The 26,754-nt window shown below is 41.4% G+C and overlaps 1 protein-coding gene across 2 annotated transcripts in view; it reads right to left on the reverse strand.

Moving 5' to 3' along the window:
- Positions 1-1,122: 1,122 nt before the first annotated feature.
- The window catches only part of TMEM245 (transmembrane protein 245), a 60,558-nt gene continuing 34,926 nt past the window's right edge, over positions 1,123-26,754 (reverse strand). For both annotated transcript variants that reach the window (XM_081836283.1, XM_081836282.1), the window contains 10 exons: positions 26,122-26,204; positions 24,482-24,572; positions 23,136-23,234; positions 22,482-22,613; positions 21,804-21,926; positions 17,689-17,834; positions 11,426-11,526; positions 10,780-10,954; positions 8,632-8,826; positions 1,123-6,408 (listed from right to left, as the gene is read on the reverse strand). In XM_081836283.1, the coding sequence (XP_081692409.1) occupies positions 6,363-6,408; positions 8,632-8,826; positions 10,780-10,954; positions 11,426-11,526; positions 17,689-17,834; positions 21,804-21,926; positions 22,482-22,613; positions 23,136-23,234; positions 24,482-24,572; positions 26,122-26,204 (1,191 nt within the window). In that variant the 3' untranslated portion in view covers positions 1,123-6,362. The remainder of the gene's footprint in view (positions 6,409-8,631; positions 8,827-10,779; positions 10,955-11,425; positions 11,527-17,688; positions 17,835-21,803; positions 21,927-22,481; positions 22,614-23,135; positions 23,235-24,481; positions 24,573-26,121; positions 26,205-26,754) is intronic.

Genomic DNA, 26,754 nt, shown 5'->3' on the forward strand with positions numbered 1-26,754 from the left:
AGCTTATGTTGACTGGTGGCGGTGGGCTCTCTGCTGCCTGCTTGGAACTGGTGCCCCAAACTGATCTTCTTGGGTTGAGTGTGAAGGTCTGTCCTTGGTTTCCTTGTCACATTTGTTGGTGGGCAATCCGACCCTAAGTGGAGTGGCTACCTCAGGCTATCACTGCACTGAGGTCCAAGTCCATGTGATCCTAAAGCAGGATGCTGAATATAAGCACGGGGTGGAGTGGATTCTTTATTAAAAACAGAAGTTCTAGAGAGCTCACCAGAAACCTTGCCACTCTGCAGGGCTGGTCTGAAAGAGCATAGAATCATAGAATCATAGAGTTGGAAGAGACCACAAGGGCCATTGAGTCCAACCCCCTGCCAAGCAGGAAACACCATCAGAGCACTCCTGACATATGGTTGTCAAGCCTCTGCTTAAAGACCTCCAAAGAAGGAGACTCCACCACACTCCTTGGCAGCAAATTCCACTGTCGAACAGCTCTTACTGTCAGGAAGTTCTTCCTAATGTTTAGGTGGAATCTTCTTTCTTGTAGTTTGGAACCACTGCTCCATGTCCGCTTCTCTGGAGCAGCAGAAAACAACCTTTCTCCCTCCTCTATGTGACATCCTTTTATATATTTGAACATGGCTATCATATCACCCCTTAACCTCCTCTTCTCCAGGCTAAACATGCCCAGCTCCCTTAGCCGTTCCTCATAAGGCATCGTTTCCAGGCCTTTGACCATTTTGGTTGCCCTCCTCTGGACACGTTCCAGTTTCTCAGTGTCCTTCTTGAACTGTGGTGCCCAGAACTGGACACAGTACTCCAGGTGAGGTCTGACCAGAGCAGAATACAGGGGCACTATTACTTCCCTTGATCTAGATGCTATACTCCTATTGATGCAGCCCAGAATTGCACTGGCAGCAGTGTCTCTCTCCTGGGATAACCATGATTGTGCCCGGCCTGAGGGGCAGTGCTATCCTTAAGGCTCTGGAAAGCCCTCTGGGAGTTGCAGCCAAACACCTATAAAGTTTCCAAGTGAAATGTCAACATCTAACTTACCTAAACATTTATAGCAACAATTGTAGGGTCAGACCCAAATTCTTTAAACTTTTAAAGAATACACCAAGCCTGCAATAGTTTTCAGACATTCAATGTAGAATTTTATTTGGAAAAATATCATTTGTAAAGGTGTGAAGATTAAATATATACCATGATAAAAGCTTATCATAAATGCTCTAGGTCACACTACAAAAAATAAAATATTCCCAGTAGTGAAAGTCGTGTGCATTTTTAGGTATGGTCTTGTGCCTTTGGCATCCAAGCCACCAATCTCCAACATTTCCCCCCAATAGCAGCTTCATTCATTCTTCTACCAGAAATGAAATCAATGACTATGCTTTAATATACTTGCATGAACTGAGTAGAAATTTTATCTACAAGTCTTCCCACATTTTGATGATGTGATACCCCTGTGTCTTTAATAAAGCAACTGGAAGATTATATTTTGAGGTTTAGTAAACTAGGGCTTCTTCACGTAAGTTTTTTCCCCCACACACATTAGGATTGTTTTCCTGGGTGCTCAATATTGTGTGAAAAATGTATGTGCTTTTCTACTACATGTGCATTTTACCTATATAAATGTTGCACAAATTTGCCACAAACTATGGCTTCCACACACATATTACGAGAAACACATTGGCATATGCTTCAGTGTACAGTGTACACAGTTTTTCCAAAGTAGTATCTTGGGTGAAGTAGTCTTCAGTCAGAACTACAATCTGCAGTCTAAAGAAATGGTTCAATCTTTTTGTTGAAAGCTTGAATGCAAATTTGCTCATGTTCTGTCTCCAAAATTTAATGCAATTTATTTAAGTTGTAATACACTAAGAACACTTTAAAAGAGCTAATTGTTTTTAACCTTGAGGCAAATAAAGATTTTCAAAGTTTCACTGTAAAAAAGAGGTACTAGTAAGCTAGCCAGTCAGTCTCACAACGTAAGTAGTTTTCACTGTTTCAAAATGTCAGTATTTTAACATTTTACTTCCTATCTAAAATTCAGGATTCTTAAGAGTATTTTCAATATCCTTTTTAAAAATTTGTTATACCTAATGCCATGCAATAGTTCTCTACTGAAAGGGGCTTCTTTGCAGTAGGCACAAAGTTGACTTCTGGTATCTGAAAAAATAATAACCCAAACTGCTTAGTGGGAAAACAAACCAATTCCATTAATGGACCATAGTGTAATGGGCAGCTACAGACAAGAGCATGAATAATATGATAACAAAGATGGTGAAATGTTCGAGTACCCAGCATCGTACATGGTGAGAGTACATTCCAAAATACTTTAACTGAAAAATGTGGTTTTATGCCACTATTCCATAAGAGCACTTCATTTGGTCCGCAATCCTAAGCCCACTTATCAGGGAGTGAAGTTCGCTGCATTCAATGGTCTTACTTTTGGTAGTTATGCATTGGACTGCATTACTAGTTAGCAGAATTTTGTCTGACAGTTAATGTCCTCAGAAAATACTCCTTTCTTTCATCACGCAGGTGTCACAAAACTTTGAAATTTCAAGGATACATGATAGTAAAGATGGTCCACTAAAATGATCTGAAGGTTTAACATAACTCAGTTGTATACACAAGGTACATACAGATTTACACCATAGAAATGGTCCCCAAGTATTTTTGTTACCTCTGTAAGTTTCCTAGTAACTGGAAATGCTAACTTGTTTCTCCAGCATTCTGATGACCATGTAACACTATTATTATAGCCATAAAATACGCTCAGAAAGCCACAATGAACCATGTGTACTCTTAAATGTTGAAAGGAAGGGAAAATCGTCAGACTTTGGGCAGTCCTGTATTTTAGAAGGGAAATCTATTAGAGACACTGTCTCTCTAATCCAGCGGTGTCCAAACTTTTTTCAAAGAGGGCCAGATTTGATGAAGTGAAGGGGCCGTGGGGGCCAACCAAAGTTTTTGACCTTTATTTTTAGAACTGAAGTTGTTAAGCTTTTTTTTATGATTTTACCCCAAAGTTGTTTAGCTTTTATTTCTTTAGGCCCCCCGAAAAGGATTTTGGGCATGCCTGCTCTAATCTGCAGTTATCTAAATGGTAAGTGGGGGGGGATGCGGACTGGTAAAAACAATTACAGTCGTACCTTGGATTTTGAACGCCTTGTGGGTCTAACATTTCAGCTCCCGAATGCCACAACCACAGAAGTGAGTATTCCGGTTTGCGAACTTTTTTGGGAAGCTGAACGTCTGATGCGGCTTCCGATTGAGTGCAGGAAGCTCCTGCAGCCAATCAGAAGCTGTGCCTTGGTTTTCAAACATTTTCGGAAGTTGAATGGACTTCTAGAACAGATTTCGTTTGAGAACCAAGATACAACTGTATTAGGAAAATAACAAAGTGGCTAGGAAGTGGTTTACTGGATTTGAAATCCAATTCTTGTCACTTTTAGTATTGCTGACTTTGATTAAAAGCTACCTGTGAAAAATATTTTGGCAAACTGAAAATAAACATAGTTCTTAAAAATTACGAAGTCTTTTAATATGAGCCCACCATTAAAAACCCAAAACAAATGTGGCCAAATATTTCCTACAGGCAGGCTGAAGCAATTAGGCAGATTTTTCTCATGAATATGCCTCAGGCAGGACAACCAGTTGGAGGCAGGGTGTACTCAAAGGCAATTCATGTTCCAAGAGTGGCATGGGAGCTGCTTCTGCATGGCGGATGCCAATGCCACTTCAATAATATTGAAGTTGAATGCATTGCTCTGATGAAAGAGAGGCCACACAAACAGCCCCTGTGCCATGCTAATAACCCATGGAGCCCTCCTTTACAGAGATATTAACATAATGGATCATAACAGAGTGTTAAACCAATCTTGCATATGAATAAAGAACAATTTTGAAGAAAACAAAGTGCACACTTTATTTTTAAATAATGTTATGTGTGGGTCAAGGCAGAGACTATTGTAGAAGAGGTATTTCCTCCTGCATGAAAGGGAAATGTCTCATCTAATATGGTACCTGCTACTTCAGGTTTTCATAAGTAACCTATTTAAGGACAACCATACCCCAAACAGACCCCGAAACTGAAATATACATTTTCACTGCCATCTGTTCACAGTAATGGCATTTCCATTCATCTTTTATTAATGCCAATGTTAAATCGGACACAGATATTGTCAACTGTTCCTTTTCATCAATGGAAAGAAATATAACTCTTGAGCTACAATGCTATTGTGCTCATTTATTTCACCGTATGCAAAAGCTAAATTGACCTCAGAACCTTCTAGTCTGAAGGATTCAACTTGCTAAGTCAAGAAATAAATACAAACTCCAGTGTTCAAAACAAACTTTACAAAAGTAGCCTCAAAACAGGCACGTGATAGTTTGTACCTACAACTTGTGAAATAGGGACATTAAAATATGCAATTCTTCCAATGACTGGGTTCATTTCCCAAATACATCAAGGTATTTATGCACGCTTTCATTTTAGCTTCTCCACATACAAGTTTCAATCCAGTCCACAAGGAGTGCAGTGTAGAGGCACAGCTACAGGAGAGTGAGAGTCCTCCTTCCACCCTCTGCAGGAACAGATACCACACAAGGTCATTGTGGTGAACGGGAGGGCCTGTGTTGTGTTTTCCAAAGTCCCAGCTAGATAGCCATCCCCACTCAGTTAGAGAACGAGAACTCAGTACGTTCCTGGATTAAGCAGGTGTGTTTAGGCCTCACGTCCTCTGCAGCTGCCAAGTTTCATGGTGCATCTGCACCCATCTGTGTGTGTTGCGGGTGGGGAGCGAGAAAAGAGGGCTTCATTATACCTTGTGGGGTTTCTTCTGCATGCAGGCACTGAACTGCAGTTGACTGGATTTAACCCATAACATAACAGATATTTTTTATAACACCTTCAAATGAAAACCAACCAACCAATCAACCAACCAACTACTGGTCCTAATATAGTCCATAAGATGCACACTGCCATTACAAGGTGTGTTTTTTTTATAACTACTAATGTGTACAGGATCAAACCCTTTAGTTACCATATAGTCTGATGCTGACAGATTTCATGTACTGGAAGCTATATGGACATGAAATGCATGCAATGGGTGCACTAGTGTAGGAACTCAAGACTAAACGTAGAAGCAGACACTTTGATATTATGGTTTTACTTTGTTTTAAGTAAGTATAACCATTAAAAGTGCTTTGTATCCATTCATTAAACAAGTATTTTTGAGTGTCTTTAGCTTGTTACCTCTTAACCACCAAATCACAATTATTTTCTTTGGTGCTTACAAATCAATATTTCAAGTCAAAAACCTTTAGCCAGCATGGAACATTCCTGTGCTATACGCTTTAGCTCACAGACATTTTTTTAAAAAAACAACAACTCGATGCTGACAGTCACATTCCTCAGTAACATACCCAGAGAATCTATAGAACAGATTTCTCATTCCACCCTGATTCATTACTCTGTTAATACCTTTAAAAATACAATGTAAACAACATCCTATTCTTCATCACTAGTAAGAGCTAGATAGATTAATCCAGTGCTACATTTCCTAGAAAATATTAAAGCACCTTCATAAATTTGCACAAATTATTTGGAGTACATTGTCTGTTTTTACTTTAGTGCACTTATTATGCTTCATCAGTAGAGAAATTTGCTTGAACTGAGATTAGATGAAAAAGTTTAGTTACAAAGCTGTTTTAAACCACCACCACCCCAAGCCATTCTGCAAAGAATTCTGTAAGTCTGTTATATAGCCACCACTGATATAGTATCCTGACAAGACTAATATTGCTGTCTTACTAATAGCTGATTAAAAGGTGACTATGAAGTTGCAATAAGGCATCCTTCATAAAGCAGCACAAAATTATACTTAACTTTTAGCAGGTGCTAGACTTTAATGGTTTAATAGCTATACCTCCTTGAGACGAGAATATTCTAAGAGCAAAAGCTGTGGGAACTGAACACCTAGAATCTAATTACGCAGGTAGCAAAAAATATTAATATCAAATTTGAATTTACAACAGGCTCCAACCTAGAATCAAGTCAACAAAACTTGATGCAAGGTGTGGTTTTTTTAAGAGGAATTATTTGGCAAACCAGGCACCCAAATCCCAGGTCTGTGTAATAAGCAAACAACAGGCAGCAGACACTTCGACTTACAAAGGAAATGTGCGTGACCTAAGGCAACGTGTGTCAACAGGGATGCTCAACAGGGAATGCTGCACATCAGTGAAAGCTGTCAGGAGGCACAGCTGGAGAAGGGATCCAAGGCCACGACTCTCCTGAGCTCAATGCTCGCATAAGAAGGAGGAGTTCTTCCTAAAGAAGCAATTAAATACCCCATGTGTCATTCCGTGGCAGTTTTCTGTTCCTCAGGACTTTCTCTAGAAGACCTATAAAGGGGAAAAGGTATCAAAACTTTCAGTAAAAATAAAGGATAAAATATTTATGAATGCTTGGAACAACCAGTAGTTTTTTCAGCTTCCCCAAAAAGTTACAAAGAAATGGAGAGTATTTGGGGTGTGTGTGAAGAGTTATCCAAAATTTGAACTGACCAGAGGTCCTCCTTGTGACCACTGAATCTCAAATTTAAACTACAATGCAGGATTCCTGAATGTAATATTATACTTGAAATGAACTTGCGAAAAAGACCCAACATTTATGGTTAAATACGGCTGCAGTTAAAGGAATAGCTTGAAATAAATATAATCAATTATAAAAAAATGAGCACCCATGTATTTTGACACTCATCTATCTACTGTCTTGTTAAGAGATTTCTTCTGCATTCTGTTAAGTCTGTCCACTTAGGCATTAGTACAAAAAATATTTATTAAAATTTGTTACATTATTTATCTATTAGAATTGACATCCATTTCTGGCATCTCACTTGTACAACAACCATCTGCTTGTGCAAACAGGATTTTCCTCCCCTCCCCTCCCCCGTCATCTGCTCAGGAGGTTTGGGGGACACTTCGGAGCAGCTGTGGGGGCCAAGGGAAAAGAGAGGAAAGCGAAGTCCTGTCATCACCTCTGATAGCACAATGTTGGATCTTGACCTGCATTTACACCGGGGCTCTACTTATATCCTCACAACAATCTGCAAGATAGGATAGGCTGAGCGATAAGGAGTTGTCCAAGGGAACCCAGTGAGTTAGCATCTCTTGACTTAATATACCATATTTTTCGCTCTATAGGACGCACCGGTGCAAAGGACGCACCTAGTTTTTAGAGGAGAAAAACAAGTAAAAAATATTCTGAATCAAATGTTGTATAAACTACTGCATTTAATAAACAACCAGCGCTCTGTCTCCCTCTTCTGCCTTCAGGGACAGCCTCTCTAGCCTCCGCAGGGCAGTGGGGTGCCTTCACCCCGCTGTCCTGTGGAGGCTTTGCGCAGCCTTCCCAAAGCTAGAACAGCTTCAGGCTGCAAGCTGCTGTCTGCAAGCCTTGGGAGCCTGGCAGGAACTCCCGCCGGGCTCCCAAAGCTTGCGGACATCTGCCCAAAGCCTGGGGTGCGCTGCGGAGCGCACCCCGGGCTTTGGGCTGCAGGCTGCTATCTGCAAGCCTTGGGAGCCCGGTGGGCACTCCCACCGCGCTCCCAAGGCTTGCAGATAGCTTTCTGAAGCTTGAAAAGCGAGAGGGGTCAGTGCGCACCGACCCCTCTCGCTCTCCGGGCTTCAGCGAAAGCCTGCATTCGCTCCATAGAACGCACACACATTTCCCCTTCATTTTTGAAGGGGAAAAAGTGCGTCCTATAGAGCGAAAAATACGGTAACACTCTTAAGCACTGAAACACACTGGTAGTGTAACCAACTTGTGCTTTTCAACTCTTTGGAACTTAGCTCCCCCGCTCCCCACTTCTAAACTTATTTTACTATAAGCATCAGGCAGATAGGTGGATATAGAAACTGTGCACACAGCTGCATATTTGCAGCCCACTGATCAACATATACAAATTACGATACTAATAGAACACTGACAGAAGAAGGGAACTGGAACAGGGTGTTTCACACGCCTTTTCCAAGCCAGGCAATGAAAGAAGCAGGTGGAGGAGCTGCTGCCATCAGAAGCTCCCATGTACTCCACGCCTCTTCTATATGTATGATCTAGTTGAGATCCCTGCATTGCAGGGGCTTGGACAAGATGACTCTCGCGGGTCCCTTCCATCTCTACAATTTCATAATTCTATTATTCAGTTCCTGTGGCTGCAGAGTCAAATGTCTCTGGATCTGCCTGCTGTAGGATGCTCTCCATTCTGCAGAACTGCCTCCTGGTGTCTTGAGGTTTCCAAGGGGGCTGCCCCACAATTTGTGATCTATTATGTCCAGCGTATCATGATTCCTCAGTTGAAACACAACTTCTTCCTCCCCCTTCCCCCTCTCCCCTGCTTTCTGTTTCTTACTAACTAAATTCAGGGATCAAATAGCTAAAGAAGGGCATAATTTAATTATCAGAGACTTTTCTTTTGGGTCGGATTGTGCCCCCGGGTGTTTTGGATTTCTAGATATTTCAAATATTTATTATTTCTGCCCTTTGGTTGTTAAAGATAAAGGGAGAGGTCAGTAAACTACAGATTAAGAAATACCTTACTAAGAGACAATACTGCAGAAGCTTACCGGTATATCTGCAAAGGCCAAGGCATCTGTGATGGCGTGGGCAATGCACTTGTGGGGCTCACAAGCATAGCACTATAGATATTGGAAGCAACCACAAGTGTGCAGAGCAGTATGGGTCCTATGATGGCTCCTTCCACGCCTAGGTAATAGGCTCCCCCAGCTACTGCAAGGCCCGTCAGGTATGGGTGGCCCCCTCTGCAATCACAACACGCCCAGTTAAATTACAATCATATTCTAATTCTAACCCCTTCCCACCAAAAGTTTAAAGAATAAAATTTAGCATTCATTCCCAAGCATACCTTTTAAAGGAACATTTATAAAAGGGTCATATGCCCAACGTATTAGCTGCATTACAAATACAGTGGTGCCCCGCAAGACGAACGCCTCGCAAGACGGAAAACCCGCTAGACGAAAGGGTTTTCCGTTTCGGAGGCGCTTCGCAAGACGAATTTCCCTATGGGCTTGCTTCGCAAGACGACAGCCCATAGGGAAATCTCCGGGACAGTGGGGAAGCGCAGCTCGTCTTCCCCGCTGTCCTCGGACCTCCTCCGAAGCCTGGCGGCGGGGCGGGGACACCTCCTCCCGCCGCCGGGCTTCGGAAGGATGCCCCGATGCCGGGCGGCGAGGCGGGAATGCCTCCCCCCGCCGCCCGGCATCGGAACGATGTCCCAAAGCCGAGCGGCGGGGCGGGAAAGTCTCCCCCCGCCGCCCGGCATCGGAACGATGTCCCGAAGCCGAGCGGCGGGGCGGGAAAGTCTCCCCCCGCCGCCCGGCATCGGAACGATGTCCCGAAGCCGAGCGGCGGGGCGGGAACGCCTCCCCCCGCCGCCCGGCTTCGGGGCGGGAAAGCCTCCCCCCGCCGCCCGGCTTCGGGGCGGGAAAGCCTCTCCCCGCCGCCCGGCTTCGGGGCATCGTCCCAATGCCGGGCGGCGGGGCAGGAACGCCTCCCCCCGCCGCCCGGCTTCGGGGCATCGTCCCGATGCCGGGCGGCAGGGCGAGAAAGCCTCCCCCCGCCGCCTGGCATCGGAACGATGTCCCGAAGCCGGGCGGCGGGGCCGCGAAGCCTGGGCGCGCTGGCAACTCTCCGCAAGGAGCGCTCCCGCTGCTTGCGGAGAGGTCCGCGAAGCCTGTCCTGGACCTCTTCTGAAGGCAGGCGGGGGGCAAAAGTCTTTGTCCCCCCTGCTTGCCTTCCCAGGGGCTTTTAAATCGCCCGGACAGCGGAGAAGTCCTCCGCTGTCCCGGGCGATTTTAAAATGCCGCCCGCCAGAAGAGGTCGGGGGAAGGCGGTTTCCATAGGAACGCATTAATTGATTTTCAATGCATTCCTATGGAAAACCGTGCATCGCAAGACGAAAAACTCGCAAGACGAAGAGACTTGCGGAACGAATTAATTTCGTCTTGCGAGGCACCACTGTATTAAAAGAAGGGTGCTTCCTCTAGGCACACTATATTTCAGTTAAGTTATAACTTTAACATCTATGCAAGATGGCAGAGGGTTTCTGGGGAAACTAAGCAGGCAACCTTGGATAAGGTCCAAGTGTGTGGAGCACATGAATGGCGTGAGAAAAAAACTGCACAACTAACTGCCCACAAGTTATTCCTGTGCCACTTCTGGGATCACCAGACTTCCACACACTGAAAGCACTGTGTGCACAGGGCCTTTGGGTAGGCCTTGTGCAAGTGTTATGTCCAGCGTGTGGGATATTTCATTCTTTCATTGCACGTGTAGGCTGTACAACCTCATCCAAACTGGTCCAGCTTCTTGATGTAATAAATAAGTAATAAAACTAATGTTATGGTTATTGTTATATCTAATAGTTAAGCACAAAAATTAGGCCTGGTTGAAGAGGAACATTTTTGCCTGGCGCCTAAAGGTTTATAATGAAGGCGCCAGATGAGCCTCCCTGGGAGGAGCATTCCACAAGCAGGGAGCCACTGCAGAAAAGGCCCTGTTCTCGTGTTGCCACCCTCTGAAACTCTCATGGCGGAGGCATGTGAAGAAGGGCCTCAGGGGATGAACTCAGGGTCTGGATAGGTTCATATGGGGAGAGGTGGTCCTTGAGGTATTGTGGTCCTCAGCAGTTTTAACGTATTGTTACAGAATGATTTTTTTCCAAGATAGTAAAGAACCTATTTTGAAACATTTACCCGGATATATCTGAATAGATTGCTGTGTCTACAAAATATGTTGGCAGCAGATGGCAAACCAAGAGCAGCACTGCTTTGCATCCTTCTCCCTGTACAAGCCAGAGGTCTAGAACGGCAGGTATGGCTGCCCAGTATGTTCCCAGAAATGGAACAACTCCAAGAAGTGCAGCCAGTGCTAAGGATAGAGAAGTTAGAAATGACAATTAAAAAACACAATTATGTCAATGGAAATAGTTTCAAAAAATATTGCATCTCTTCATAGCACACAGTTGCATTAACATTCACAGGACTATTTAGATGCAGTGTAACTGATCAAATCAAGAGTGTATAATTTGTTGTGGATTCAAAGTTCCTGGTCGCGCTTTAAGCCATGGACTTACAATGTCTTTATTCATTTTAAAAGTTATATCCTGCCATTCAGGCGGAAAAAGATGATTCATCATACTGAAGCAAAAGATGGCTAATCTTCCTGAAAAATGGACACCTCATTTAAGGACCAGTGTGTACATGATTCTTTGCTCTGAGCATCAATACATTTATTGCCAAAAACTGGTTATGATTTTGAGGCAACTACCAGAAGTGGATACAGTCCTTTTCACTATTACACACAAAAATAAACCCAACCTTGTTTTTTTTTCTTTCTCACCTGATGGTATGAAGACAATGTTAATTCCAAAGACAGTATGAGTCAGCCAGGTGTACAGTCCATAGAACCCAGCCATTTTGAGGGATGCATCAAACACACCTCTAGAAGGATGAGATAATTCCATATAAAATCTATTAGTTGAGCAGCATCTATGTATTTAAAAATTGCTAAAACAAACCTTAAAGATCAAAGCTATTTGCTACACAAATGGCATATTAAATGAAGTTTCAGGGCTACTTCCTGCCGCAGTTCAGGATAATTTGCTGTTTCCCATTCATTATCTATTCATTTTGTATTTGTGCTTTTATTATTATTTTCATAATATTATTTTCACAATATTTATTTTATTTTTAAACAAACTTTAAATAATAACAACAAAACCTACGTAAAAAATTAAATGTAGCAGCTCTTAATTGAAACCTTCCCTCATCAGTGCTAAGAATACAGATCTGGCGTCTTGGACCTCTCTGAATACCCAATTTTCTACGTAAATATTCTTACAATCCTAGAAACTGTGAATGTAAGCACTTCATAACCAGATGTTTGACATTCTTCTGATATAGCGAGTAGTCTTTCTATGTAACAAGAGAGCTTGCATAGTGACTAATACCAGACTGAGCCACAAATGACATGGAGCCACTAGACTTCCTTCAGCCAACCACTCTTCCTTAGCACCCTACTGCCTGCAAAATGGCAGCCACACTGATCTAGCTGATGAGGTAGTTGTAAGGATGAGAAACATAATGCATGTGAAAAATTTGAAACAAAAAGCGTGATACAGACACAATATATGTATGATTAGGGACCAAAATAGCACTTAGATACTATAGTGTTCAGCAGTATATAAATTGCTGCATTAAACAGTAAAGCAAGTATTAATATTAAATGTGCTAAACACTGTAGATTTTTAAAGGTACTACCAGAAAATTATGACTGAAGATTTGACTTGTGTAAGTGTGCCCAACATCTATGGTTGAGGGGGAAAGTGATCGAGGCTTCCTAGTTTGCAGCTCTGTTGCAAAAGGAATCTTAATCCAAATACTGGATAAAACATCTGTGACGGAATCCTCCAGAAAAAACATCCTGACCCCCATATTCCTTTGCTAAAGTTACATTTTAATACCTACACCTTTCTCCGCAAGCACTCCTGTCCAGAATGAAATGTGTCTGCCTCAAATATGCAACTTCTAGACATCACATCAGCATTCACAAAATTTTCAAATGCAATTAAAACATAACACCCCTAAGCCTAGATAGCATTGCTCTGCATTTCTGCAAAAGACGCAGCCGTGGTGAGTTAAAAAAACATATCTGGAGCTACTCAAGAAATGTGCTATTTGTGCAAATAGAAATGCAAACATTTAAAAATGGTTAATTACTGTAGCTGGGTAGGAATTTGGAAGGCATTGCTGAACTGTAACAAAGAAAACCCAGACAAAGCCAAAGTACTTAAAATAAAATATTAAGTATGTCCAGCCCATTTAAATGGAAAGTTCGCTAAACACTATGATTAAAATGTTCCAGTGTGTAAAATACTTAAAACACAATATTTCTCCGTATTATTATGATGCATAGTTTTAAAAAGAGACCATCATCTTTAATCTGGCCTGAGAATTTGATGGAAGACAACAGCTACCCTTTGGAATTTGTGTTACATCTGAAATTACAGAAAATATTTCATGATACGAAGCAATTTGAAAACTTTCCTTTGGGCCTTTTATGCAAGAAAAAGAAAAAGTAGGATACCAGTTAACAGGAGTTGCAAAAACTTCCATGGGCTAAAAGTTTTACAGTTTCAGCAAAATGTTGAAGGAGCATTGTTTGGACAGTATGGATGTTTATAAAGAAAGTTTTATTACTACAGGCTATGTACTCAAAGCCACGGAGATGTTGAGCTCAGAAAAGGAACTTTGCTGATACATGAATTTTCACGTGTCTCAGAGAAATAAAGCAAAGCATTTATCATTTAATCACTCCACAGCATAGTGTAACAGTAACAACTGCTTGGATGTAATTTACTAAAGGTAGAATTACATTCACAGGTGGAGCTCTCTCATTTAGGTACAGCAAAACTTCAACAGCAGCCATCTCAATTATGGCCTATTTCTCAATGAGGTGGTAAAACTGGGTCTGGTAAAACTGCAGACTGCTAGTGGAAGCTCACAGGATGCTCCTCCATGCACATTCTTTGCACACAGAAAACTAGCATTTCAGGGAGATGGCTAGACTAGAACTCATTTCTCTTACAAGCTAATTTCTATGTGCATAGACAGGGTGCCTTAAGCGCATTCCAATCATGTGAGCCACCAACTGCAGTCTGAAGTGGTGCAGCCCAGAAACAGGTTTATCAATGAGTTTGCAATCAGCATCTTTAGTGCTGCTGTTTGAAAAGCTACACTTGATAATATTGTTTCCGGGAAGGTTTCATAAAAGATTTAGGTTTAAAATCAGCGAATGTCTAAAAGTGAAGAAATTATTGTTGCTATGAAAAATCATATACTCCAATGATTTCAGAAAGCTAGCCGGGGGGGGGGGCAACAATAGTCCCAAAGCATATATTCTGAACCACCATTCCATCAATACTTGGTTTAACAAGTACGTGCAAGACAGAGTATAACCTGGGACAATGCAAGAATGCTGTAAGTCCTATTCTTAATTGTACAATTCTCTTGGCACCGAAAGACCATCAAATTGCACGCAGATTACCAACGTCATTTAACCCATCCAATTAAATGATGTTGAGATTGTAGCCAAGCATTCACGCTGGTTTTCCTTAGCATATTACATGTTTTAAACTTTAATATGCTTGAAGACGAATTGTTTTCTCTGGAGATTGTATCACCATATCATTTTCATCATCATGCTCATTCACTGACTGCAGTGGCCTGATGCAATTATGACAAGTAATCATAATTGATTTCAGTAACCAAGATTAGGTTAAGTTTGCATCCAATTACCTTTAGCATTATGGGCAATTTTGTCTTGGGGAAAATTAGAGTGGTTTAGCAAAGAGACTTTTGGAAACTTTTTCTTTCTTTTTTTAAATAAAGAGACCACTCTGCCCATTGAGCATAATTGTTTGTGGTTCTTACGGTGCATGAAGAAAATGAAGCAAGCAATAAAACTTTCTCGGAAAGAAAGCACACATGTAAACCTGATCACTGGCTAACATGTTTCAAGCAGAAATACTGATATGGGTATAGGCTCTTCCAGAACTAATTCATCCCTGTAAAGAAACATACCCTGCAGTAACTTTAAGCCACAGCCATACGCGTGTGCATGCACTCATGTGAAAATATCGCACACACTAAATTGCACTGAGGCCGTGACAACGTGCAACTTAGTAATGTGCAATATCCCCACCAGAGCAAGCAGAATGGGAGCTTCGGGGAAGAAGGGTCTGGTGCATTCAGGAAGAAAAGTGCATGCCACTTAGTGGGAGGACAATGGTTCAGGCAAAAGGTGTGCATGCAACTCAGAGATACACGAGTTCAACGATCTCTGCTTCGGTTGCGCAGAACATAAGACAGGTTAGGTACTGCCCTGTTAGTTTTAAGAATAACTCTATCAAGGAGGCTCCATTTTTACTGAATGGTAAGGTAGTAATGAAAATGAGTGATTGTCATCTGAACCATCCACAGCTAATGGTTTTAACTTTAAAGTCTTAAGCTATAATCAATAACCAGCCTACTGCTGAGGCAATTCATTCTAAACTCTCAAAATACTACACTATCAGTTTACTGCAGTACACTTTTATAAAAGTGAGAGAAATACTATTAAATGGCAAATACATCTGGATACAAATTTGGCTGCTTTCGAGTCCCCCAACTCAAGGCATTGCCTTCATTTCCTTGACTGGTAAGGATTCCTTGAACATGCTCTTATTTACACAACAGATGCATCCAACCTGTCTTCTGGTGTCAAGTATGCAATATTCTCATAACCCAACAGTTCACAGAGTGAATGAACTTTTCTGTGACGGGGGAAGGCAACCTTTTCATTTCCTGAAGGCCATGCGAAGTCTCTGGTGTAGACATGCCCACCATATTGTCATGCACACCTCCAAATTCATATCAACATGCATAGAAAGTATTTCCTCTATGAGACCCAGATAGTCATTTTACTGAAACCGTGGGAATTTGGAGCCTGCTCTCCACCATGTGACCCGGAAATGTACCATTCACAGTGAATTCAGGTCTTTTTCTAACACACATGGAAGCTTCCAATTCACTTGGGCTTCAAATGCAACAAATAGTGTACATGGGATAGGAATGACCCTATAGTTTTCCTTAGGGAAGTGGCTAAAAGTGCAACATGCATGGGAGACTCAAAATTCATCTTCTAGAACGGTGTCCAAGAAATATCCAATTATTTGCAACTCCTGTACTTAATTTTTACACTGCAGCCTGTGTTTTTATAATAAGCCTATTAATTCCCCAAAGCCAGCAAAAGTTGGCTCCTGGAAAAATGTAAATTGCAACAAACCATTGTTTCTGCAAAAGCAGATGTGAAAGCATTAAGTTGCCTTTTACAGAAGCAGATTCTTACATTTAGTCAGTACTGTCTAATCTGCAAGTGTTTTTCCCCCAGCATAGCAATGTGAGATTCATAACTTGGGAGATGCCTGCAAACAAACTCCTTTCAGATGAGCTGAAAGTCATAATGGAAATACTTTGTAATGAATATGGTCTAGAGACTGATAACAATTAAACTATTCATTACACATAAAATAATAAGCAAACAGGATTAAAAAAATTAACTGTAGCTATAACCATGCCCTATGACTAATTGTGATCACTGGTACAAAAAAAAAATTGATCACTTTTTTCTGCAAAATTGTTTAGCCTTAACATATATACTCCTTTAGTCTCCCCTCCTCCTTTCAAATTGTTCACAACTTCTTCCTCTCTACACCAGAAAATGGCATGCCCAGCAAGATATATGAATTGAGATATACAGCGGTGCCTTGCAAGACGAAAAGAATCCGTTCCGCGAGTCTCTTCGTCTAGCGGTTTTTTCGTCTTGCGAAGCAAGCCCATTGACGGCTTGGCGGATTAGCGCTATTAGCAGTTTAGCGGCTTATCGGATAAGCAGATAAGCGGCTTAGAAAAAGGGGGGGAAGGGGAAAAAACCCGCAGGAACTCGCAAGACATTTTCGTCTTGCGAAGCAAGCCCATAGGAAATTCGTTTTGCGAAGCACCTCCAAAACGGAAAACCCTTTCGTCTAGCGGGTTTTCCGTCTTGCGAGGCATTCGTCTTGCGGGGCACCACTGTATTCCAGACACGTAGGCTACATCTTTCAAAGCAGAAACTCTACATACCTAGATAGTGTTTTAAAAAGTAAAAATACTATCAAGAATGAAAGATATAGAATAAAACTTCTAGGGGAAATGATTAGGTATTACTTTGGTCAGAAAGTCCCTGAACCCCAAGCTTCTGCTTGCAGGTAATCAATAGGGTGGCATGGGACTTTATTTGGAATGCTCTGGTAACGAAAAGGGAAGGAGGCAGCCAATCCACTGGAGAGGAGCCCAAACGGGGCAAAATGGGAAGCAAAAGGCAGCCCATTTTAAAAGAGGGAGCCAATTAAGCAAGCCTAAAAGGGGAAATAGCAAAAGGGGGGGAAAGGGTAAAGAGAATAAAACTTAGTTTAAAAGAAGTGCAGGGGCAATAGTGAAGAGACTGCTTCATTGAAAGGTAAAGGTAAAGGATCCCTGACAGTTAAGTCCAGTCGCAAACGACTCTGGGGCTGCAGCGCTCATCTTGCTTTACTGGCCGAGGGAGCCGATGTTTGTCCGCAGACAGTTTTTCCGGGTCATGTGGCTGGCATGACTAAGCTGCTTCTGGTGAAACCAGAGCAGCACACAGAAATGCCGTTTACCTTCCCGCCGGAGCGGTACCTATCTACTTGCACTTTTTGGTATGCTTTCGAACCGCTAGGTTGGCAGGAGCTGGGACAGAGCAACGGGAGCTCACCCCGTCGTGGGGATTCGAACCGCCAACCTTCCAATCGGCAAGCCCTAGGCTCAGTGGTTTAGACCACAGCACCACCCACATCCCACACATTCAAAGGCAGAAGCAAAAACTGATCAGGGAGACGACCACATCCCAATAAGTTGTTTCTCCTGCCTTCCTTAGCATGGGAGGAGCCTGAGCCCAACCCAGTGACCCGGCAGAGCAGAAGGAAAATGAATTAACAGAACAAAGAAGACATACCCCCAAACTATACTTATCATACAACTTGTAAGAAAGTAACAGTGCACCTTATGGCCTCTTCGACAGACTGGCCAACTATATTGGAGGAAGGGCCAGGCTGTGACAAGGGAGTCAAGTTGATCACCCACTTCACTGGCTTGTAGTATTCATCACTGGAACTCAAAAGGTAGAACAATGTGGTCAGGAAAATCACCTGCAAACAGACAAGAAATAAAGCAGCTGAGTGTTATTAGAAACATACAGTGGAACCTCAGGTTACGTACCGTCCTCCTTACGAATGCTTCGGGTAACGAGCTCCACTAACTGGGAAGTAGATGCCCCTAGTTGTGAACTTTGCTCCGGGGTGTGAGCGGAAGACGCACACCAGTGGCATGGCAGCAGCAGTAGGCCCCATTAGTGAAAGGGCGCTTCATGTTAAGAACGGTTTCGGCTTAAGAACGGACCTCTGGAACGAATTAAGTTCATAACCGGAGGTACCACTGTAGCATGATGGGGGTAGGGAAGAGTGCAATTCTGCTTTGCACCTCTTAATATAACTGAGAAGGGAATTAAACGCTGTTTAACATCCTAGATGAAACCCACCTTGGGCAACAAAATGTTTTGGAATAGCCTTGCTTGGTGATGGCGTTATTTGCAAACATTCCATCTCACCCAATCTTTGCCTTAACTAGGTTATTTTTAGCAATAAAATATTGCAGGAAATGGGTACAATATTACACACTCTGAGCCATCCACATTCACTGATCAATCTAATAACCTCCACCTGAAAGAAATGATCGTTTTTATGTTACCTGCAACTTTATTCAGAACTAGAGTCCTGATATGTGGTATTAAAAAAGTTTTATTGACTGCAGTGTTGGAATATATGCACATCATATGAAGATACGAAGAGGGAAAGGTGACCCTCAAGACTGCGGCTATTTGGTGGCTGTTCATTACCCAAATGTCTGGTGACACTCACAAAGCTCAGATCGACCAAGCCATTTAACTTTTGATCCCATAAGGTGAAGATTTAAGGATGTTAATGTCTAAGTTAAATTTTATAAGAATTGGGATTTGGAAAACCGTTAAAAGGACACGCAATGAAATTCAACCAAGGGGAAGAGAGGAAGTCACTTAACAAAGTTAATAAGTGTAATTTTCAAGAAGGCTATGATTTATGTTTGTTTGTCTTATGTGTTTGTTTGTTCGTTTGTTTATAATATTGTGAAAACTAATGAAAAAAATTGACACACAAAAAAGACATTTATCTTTTGTTTGGGACTATAGGTAACTTAATGCTCCCCCACCATGCCCAAGCTTGATGGCAAAGCTTCCCTGAGCTGCACAAATCTGTTACACTATATTTTGCATCAGTGGACACACTGTATACATCTGTTTTATATTTACAGTACTGTTCTTTATGGATAATTCTGTGTCTGCTAGATTTATTTACTAATTGCCTACCAGATTTGAACCTTTCTATTTTTGCAAGCTCTGAATTTCATTTTTTTTAAAGTAGTTTTTTTGCAGTTATCAAAGCATTTTAATATATTTAGATACATACATAAAAAATATGGTTTCATTTTCTCCATTTTCAATTCAAATTATAATCAGGAAATACTTCTGGTGATTAAAAAAAAAACCTTAAGAATCCAACATTGCCATTTTGATTTTTCTAAATGTAGAAAAGAGCCTAAAAAGTTAGCTTCAAGTTCTTTTCAATAGCACTGAAGTTTGTACAGTGGTGCCCCGCAAGACGAATGCCTCGCAAGACGAAAACCCACTAGACGAAAGGGTTTTCCATTTTGGAGGTGCTTTGCAAGATGAATTTCCCTATGGGCTTGCTTTGCAAGACGAAAACGTCTTGCGAGTTTTTCTGACTCCCTTCCCCCTTTCCCCCCTTTTTCTAAGTCGCTAAGCCGCTTAGCCGCTAATAGCCACTAAGCCGCTTAGCCGCTAAGCGGCTAATAGCGCTAATCCGCTAATAGGGTTGCTTCGCAAGATGAAAAAACCGCTAGACGAAGAGACTCGCGGAACGGATTCTTTTTGTCTTGCGAGGCACCACTGTATTTTGATTATCCAACCCAAAGGGCAGATATTCTTTCCATTCTTTACCAACTCAGCTTTTGCAACTAAGGGACCCAACACTGTTATCAAACCTTTCTTTTCTAGCATTTTTTTTAAAAAAGAAAGCTGTGGTTGTTTTCCCATCACCCAGCAAAACCTACAATAGCCTCTTAGCGCAGGTCATTGCTTATATGTTTAAGGGGAGCCCAGAGCTCTTGACATAAACTGGCTCAATATCCAATATCTAGGTGATCACAAGCCCTGGGGCGATGTTCCAGCCATTAAATTTCCCACAAGCATCGCAGCTGTCATAACACAAAACTTAAATGGAAAGAAATCACCTCTAACATGGCTAGTTGTGCCACACAGCTGTGTATGCCAAATTTAGAATCAAAGGAAACACTGAAAAAATTAGCCACACATGCTAACATAAAGCTCTCTCCACTCTTGCCAAATAAAACTTTGCATTTAAAGCAACACATTTTGGAATATATTTTTTAAAGAATAGCCTGATTAGCTTTTCAGATACCTTTCAATTGAATAACTTTCTAATGAAATGCCTGAAGTAACTGATATTTTGTTTGAAGTCTTGTTTATTCTGTTATATTTTACTCCAATAAGACCAATTTACCCTAAATAGAACCCAATAAGGTATGTAAAAAAAATTTTTGCAGGTAGCACTTAGAAATATTACATAATCAATACATTTTTTGGAATTTTAAAACCTGTATTAATTTTTAAAAATCACTTTTTAAAATTTAAAATTTTGTAACTTAACTTTAAAATTTAAAGTAAACCCTTCATGTGACATATCATATTAAAGTCCATGAAGTTCTGAAGAGATTGGTATTTTTAGTTTTGAAATATCTTAAATCTGGGCGGAGATTTGTAGGTTTATGTTTAATCCGGCAAGGCCAATTAAAAAATAAATAAATTCAAACCCTCATAACTCAAAAACGGGATGAGATAAATTTTAGATTTAAAGTTAGTTTTGATCATTCAGCAAGTGTACAAAATATTAATAAAATCAGATCAATTGATATGGAATTGCCCTCTTAGGAATATAGGAAGAAAAGAGTTTGCTATAACTTTTCTCCTCACCAAAATATTACTGAATACAGGATACCTGTCATTTTTCAGAGACTGGTGCAAATAAAATATTGATAGTCTACTCATTTGCCAGATACGGAGGTGCTCTCCACTCTGTGCAGCAGTTAACAGAATAATTTGAACTGCAGATGAATATGACCAAAGAGCCGAGCTAGGAAGGTACCAGAAATGACTATCTAATGTCTAAAGAATAGCCCTTACTTCATGCCAGGGGTGGCCTGACCAGTTTTGCCACCCGAGGCAAAATGGGAATTGCTACCTCCTATCTATCCCTCCCCATTCCCCTCAAACATATGCCACTGCTATAACCCTGACTTTCTCCAAACTTGGCAGGAGCCAGAGCGCTCCTCCACGCATTGCCGCTCAGTTTCCCCATGAAGCCAATTGGCAACATGGCATGCAGGGACGCTCCTAGCTCTCGCCAAATGTGGCAAGAGCCAGGGCACTCCTCAAAGCCTTGCCGCTCGATTTCTCTGTCCAGGTTTAGAAAAGATGCGCAGCAATATCGCATGCTGCAACACCTTCCTCTCACCGCCAGTGGCGGAAGTGCTGCTGCTTGCACTACCTCTTTGGCTGGCTGGCTCCGCTTCATACAGACTAACACACTCTTGGCAGTATATACAGACCAGCCACTCTACAGGGCAGAAGCTATCTGGCAAAAATGTAGAATTCACAGGCAAGAAAATTCTCTTTTTTCTCTACTTGGCACCATCAGAGCATAATAAAACAGTGCAATATTCCTTTAAGGGGTGTGTATGCACTGCCTTAAGTGTCTCAGCATAGAGGAAAGCATAAAGCCTATAGAATTTGGGGAGAGTATGAATGGAAAACCAAGTTGTGGTCCTGCAACCTCTTCAGGAGATGGTCTACACTGAACAGCCCAAGATATAGCTGCTCCTCTCAATGAGTAGGCTCAAGAATAAGTGAACTCAGGAAAGTAACTGCCTGCAGAAATGTAGAACCTTTTTTTAAAAAAAACAACAACCAAAACCCCTGCACTTACCAGTGAAAGCACAAAATTGAGAAGAGCAGTGCCACTGTAAAAGAGAACAGTTACTAAAGTTGTAACTGTGGTGAAAAGGAGGCTCACATTGTGGCTCATCACTATCCAGAGGGATTCCAGGATCTGGAAAAGAGCAGAATCGGACCCTGAAGTCACTAGCTTAGCAGAACTGTTTTGAAAAACACTGTGCTTTCAATACGTAACGTGTCAGGGTCATATGGAGATTTCTGTTAGCATCAGTGCCAACAGCAGTGGATCTTGTGACTGGAAAGCCCCATTATTTTCTTTGTTATAAATACAAATTGACTCAAACTATGTTGAAACACTGCCATGAAAAATATAAAACCACCTAGCCTAATAGGTCAAACATAATGTAAAACATAAACAAGCAGGGGATGCTTTTTTGCTCAACTGAATAATTTTTTCGGTGAATTAACACCATATATTTAGATATTTGAATCCATTTTGGAAAACAGGAACAGATCACTTCCATATACTTTGGTCTTTCAAATCCCTTTACATAATCAAAAATATAACTGGATGTCACTCTCCTGTCTCTAAAAAGAGCACTTCTTGGATACGTAAAGAAAATAGATCTGGATCTAGACAAAGATCTAGAAACAACCTATCTGACATCAGTCAGGCAATTGATAGCATTTTATTATTAAAGGCACGTACCGAAAGAAATGTCTCAATGTTCTCATGAATAAAGGAGGCAACATCTTGCCAATCAAGCATGTCACCTGGCCAGCTGTTTTGACGGTTTAAATGTGGCTTGTGTCCTTTGTGTCTTCCTGAATGAGTTACATTCTGTAAAATAAGCGAGAAACATTTAACTGGTGCTCAGAAAATTTCTGTGAATTTTTTAAGGAATGCATGAAGTTACAAGGGATACACACACACTATTAAAAATGTAACTCTCTGAGCCTGCTCAGATTCTCCCCATCCACCCGACAATTTTAGCCAGAAGCAAACAGGCCTGGGCGATATATTGATACATAATTCAAGACTGGTTTGGGAGCCAGAGCGCGATGATGTCTTCACCTGGCGGTAAATCACAGGTGGGGCTTGGCCTGCGCCTGACTCCCTCCACCACCAGCGCTGGAGTGAAACTGCCTCAACGATGTTTGGCTGGTTGATTGTTATGTTGAAACGCTGACATCGCCCAACCCTAGAAGCAAACCTTGAGCTCAGGCATTTCCTACCCTATTCCCTTCATGCAAGTACAAGAACCAGGAGATACTGAATTTATTTAACTGTGGGATTTGTCTTTTCATTTTGCCAATATCATTAATATTAATTTGCCCTGAGTCAATAGACTGGGATACTTACTTTCACAAACCACGAATGATATAGTCTGTCCCAGAGCTCCAGAACTTGTTTTTCAATCACAGCAGTGTTGTTCACTTTGTCTCCTAATATTTTGTGGAGCTACAACATACAAGAGGGAGTTTTATGTCAAAATAACTGAAAGGCAACATGTCAAAGTGAATACAGTATCAGGAAATCTAATTTTGTTTACATTTTTTTACTAATTTGCTAGCTAAATAGAGTAGTCCATCTTGAGTGGATTCCCTTCATTTATTCTGCTGCAAGCAATACTGCAAAAGTCGCAGAAAACTAGTAGCCACTAGTTGTTCAGCTAAGCTGTTTTCTCCCCCTTCTGTAATCTTTCATTCCTTTAATCCATAAACACTATTAATATATTATTTGTTTGTTTCATATAAAAAAATTGAAGCTAGTGTATGGCAGTCTAGCAGACCCCGCCCAGGGAAGCATTGTACATGTTGCTTGCTTGTAAGAGCAGATGACAACTTTTTGTGACAGTGAGTGGTCCTAACTGCTTTGAAAAAGGCATTTAGGAGACCATCCTAAAAATGACCTTTCTCGACCACGAATGCATTGTAACTACAGTATTAGGGAAAGATGCTAAAACGAGTCATTGCCATGCAACTCCAGGACATTTTTTGTCAACATCTATTAGAGAAGTTTTAAATATTTGATGTTTTATCGTGTTTTTAATATTGTTTTAGGAGCCGCCCAGAGTGGCATGAGCTTCCCAGTTTCCCTGGACTTCTTAGCAGCTTTCAATACCATCAGTCATGGAATCTTTCTGGAACAGCTGCCTGGGCCAGGGATCGGGGAGACTGTACTCCAGTGGTTCTACTGTCTCAATGGCAATTCCTAAAAGGTGGTACCCGGGCATTATTGTTTTACCTCATGGTATGCCACAGAGCTTTATTTTGCTCCCTGTTCTATTCAGCACCTATGTGAAACCACAGAGTGGGGCCAAGTGTTCAGATCTTCAATGATTTTATAAATTAAGCACATTACAAACATCTGAAATCAGTGTTTCAAAGCTTGTAAATCCTTCAGGGCACTATATTTGAGTAGTAGTTTACTGATTTCTTAGCTGAAGACATTGAAAAAAAGGGATCTCTCCTAATTGTCTTCTAACTTGGTAATCCCTATAATCAGGTAATAAGACTATTCCCTTCTTTGTCCTTGGAATGATCCCATGTTCAAGTTCTTAAAAATGAGCAAAGATTTAAACTTTCTGCTGTTAATTTAATTTCTTTACTGAACTGTATTTTCTTGATTTGATGGATATTGGGCATAATAACAAGGCTCTTCTATAGTATATACGGTAGTTGCAGAAAGACTGGTTTCATCCTTACCTTATGTGTTATCCATTCTCGGCCATACTGATAGACATTATTGGCAGCTGAATTCAAAGCCTTTTGAAAAACCTGAGCTTCAGGAAGCCAGCTGGTTTTAAAAAGTAAATTAAAAAAAAAATTACTATTACAGATCAATTTGTTTGCGTCATTATAATAAACGGCCGAGATAAAAAATACTGATTAGCCATGCCCGGTGGGATTTTGATCCCTCTCCCCCAAACAGCAGATCCCCGTGCCATTTAATTATTTGCTTTTAGAAGTCTACTCAGGATTTCAAAAGATATTTAAAACTTGGTGCACTGGGCTGTTGTTGAAGGAATATAAACCTGAAGTTCCCTGGGGCATGTTAAACTGGTCCTGTGATACTCTGGATCCAGTCAAATGCACACACAGGCTTCTTTTTTAAAACTATAATCTTATTAACAATTTCCATTTTCTAACAATATGGCAGGCTTATCTAGATCAAAGGCAAACAGCATGCTTCTATAGGAATCACTCTCATCATATAGTGGATATAGTTTTGGGGTTGATTCCTATAAAGAAAATATTCATGTCTCTTGACACTGAACACAGGCATTCTGCAAAGGAGTACAGCCTGGTAATATCAGCTCTGGTAATATCAGTAGCATTAAGAATTCCTCCCTTCCTACTATTTATAAATTTAATTGTTCCCAATGAAAAAGGATTTTGTCAGGGAACTGCCATCAGGGCTGGAGGGAGAGAGCGGGCTCTGGAGGGGTCCCAGAGAGCGTCCCGGGATGGGGAGAGGCAGCCCATCTTCTGGGGAAGAGAATCAACGTAGTACCAGTGGAGAAGGGGGGCAGATGGGGGAATCGGCGAGGCGGTCCCATGACTCCTTCCCAGGGACCAGCGGGGAGAGTAAGGGTCCTCCGCTGCCTACACCCTCCTTGCGCAGAAGGCTTCCGCGCAGGGAGAGTAGGAGGAGACTAGGCGTCAGAGAGCTTCTTTGCTGGAAGAAGTTCAAGAAACGCCCACTGACGGATTCTGCCAGCGATTGAGACAGCCACGGGTGAGTGGCTGTCCGGACAGAAAAGGTTCACTCAGGCAACCCAGCCAGGTGTTGCACCAGTTTACGCACGAGCAACCCCTAGAACCATTACAGATTTAAACCATGGGTAGGCAAACTAAGGCCCGGGGGCCGGATCCGGCCCAATCGCCTTTTAAATCCAGCCTATGGACGGTCCGGGAATCGTGTTTTTACATGAGTAAAATGTGTGCTTTTATTTAAAATGCATCTCAGGGTTATTTGTGGGGCATAGGAATTCGTTCACCCCCCCCCCAAAAAAAATATAGTCCAGCCCCTCACAAGGTCTGAGGGACAGTGGACCGGCCCCCTGCTGAAAAAGTTTGCTGAGCCCTGATTTATACAATAGCAAGGGGGTATTAATCCAAAGGTAAGTGTTCTGAAGAACATAAATCTGCAGTTATATCAAATGACCAAATCTCCTCCTCCTCAGCAAAGGATTCCAGACCGTAATTTGTTTTGAGAAACCCTGCCTCTACTTGTGCCAACCATATCTGTGGACTTAAGATTAAGAGAACATTTGTACACTACTGGGTATGGCATTTACAGAATTGTTCTTCCAAATTCTATCACATGATTTCAGTATTCTTACTTGGCCCATTCTGGATGATTGGCTACAGTTTCATTGATCAAGCTGCTTGTGACTTCAATCATATGCACACTTTCTTGGTGCACCTAAGTTAGGAGGGAAAATATAAATGAAATTAATGCAACTTAGCATACATCATGTTCCAAATTAATGGAAAGGCAATGAAGCCTAGGCTTTAAAAGCAACATTAAAACATTTTTAGTGCAATACAGACAATGCAATATAGTCTTAATATAACAAGCTACGTAAGCCTCAAGGCAATAAACTAAACCAGATATTTTGCTATTGACAGATAACCTAAAGTAAGGTTGGCCTCAGGGGTTAAGTGACAATATTATTTTCCCAAACCAATTGCAAACCAGAATCAACCAAGAGCCCACAAAGAGCCAAAATGACTCTTCATAAGGACCCAACATTGTGAATTTTTCACTAGTTTATATATAGCAATATCTTATTACTATCATTTTTGTAGTATAGTATACTTTTCCCAATAGTCATGCAAATACATGCCTAAACTTTGTTGATTTCATTACAGTTATTTTTCCTGTCATATATCCGTTGAAAATTGAAATTAAAGTATTTATTAAAAAATAGTCATGCACATATCAAAGTTAAACGTAACAAAGTTAAAAGAAC

The sequence above is a fragment of the Podarcis erhardii genome, assembly GCF_964252035.2.
Source record: "Podarcis erhardii genome assembly, chromosome: 13".
Lineage (NCBI taxonomy): Eukaryota > Metazoa > Chordata > Lepidosauria > Squamata > Lacertidae > Podarcis > Podarcis erhardii.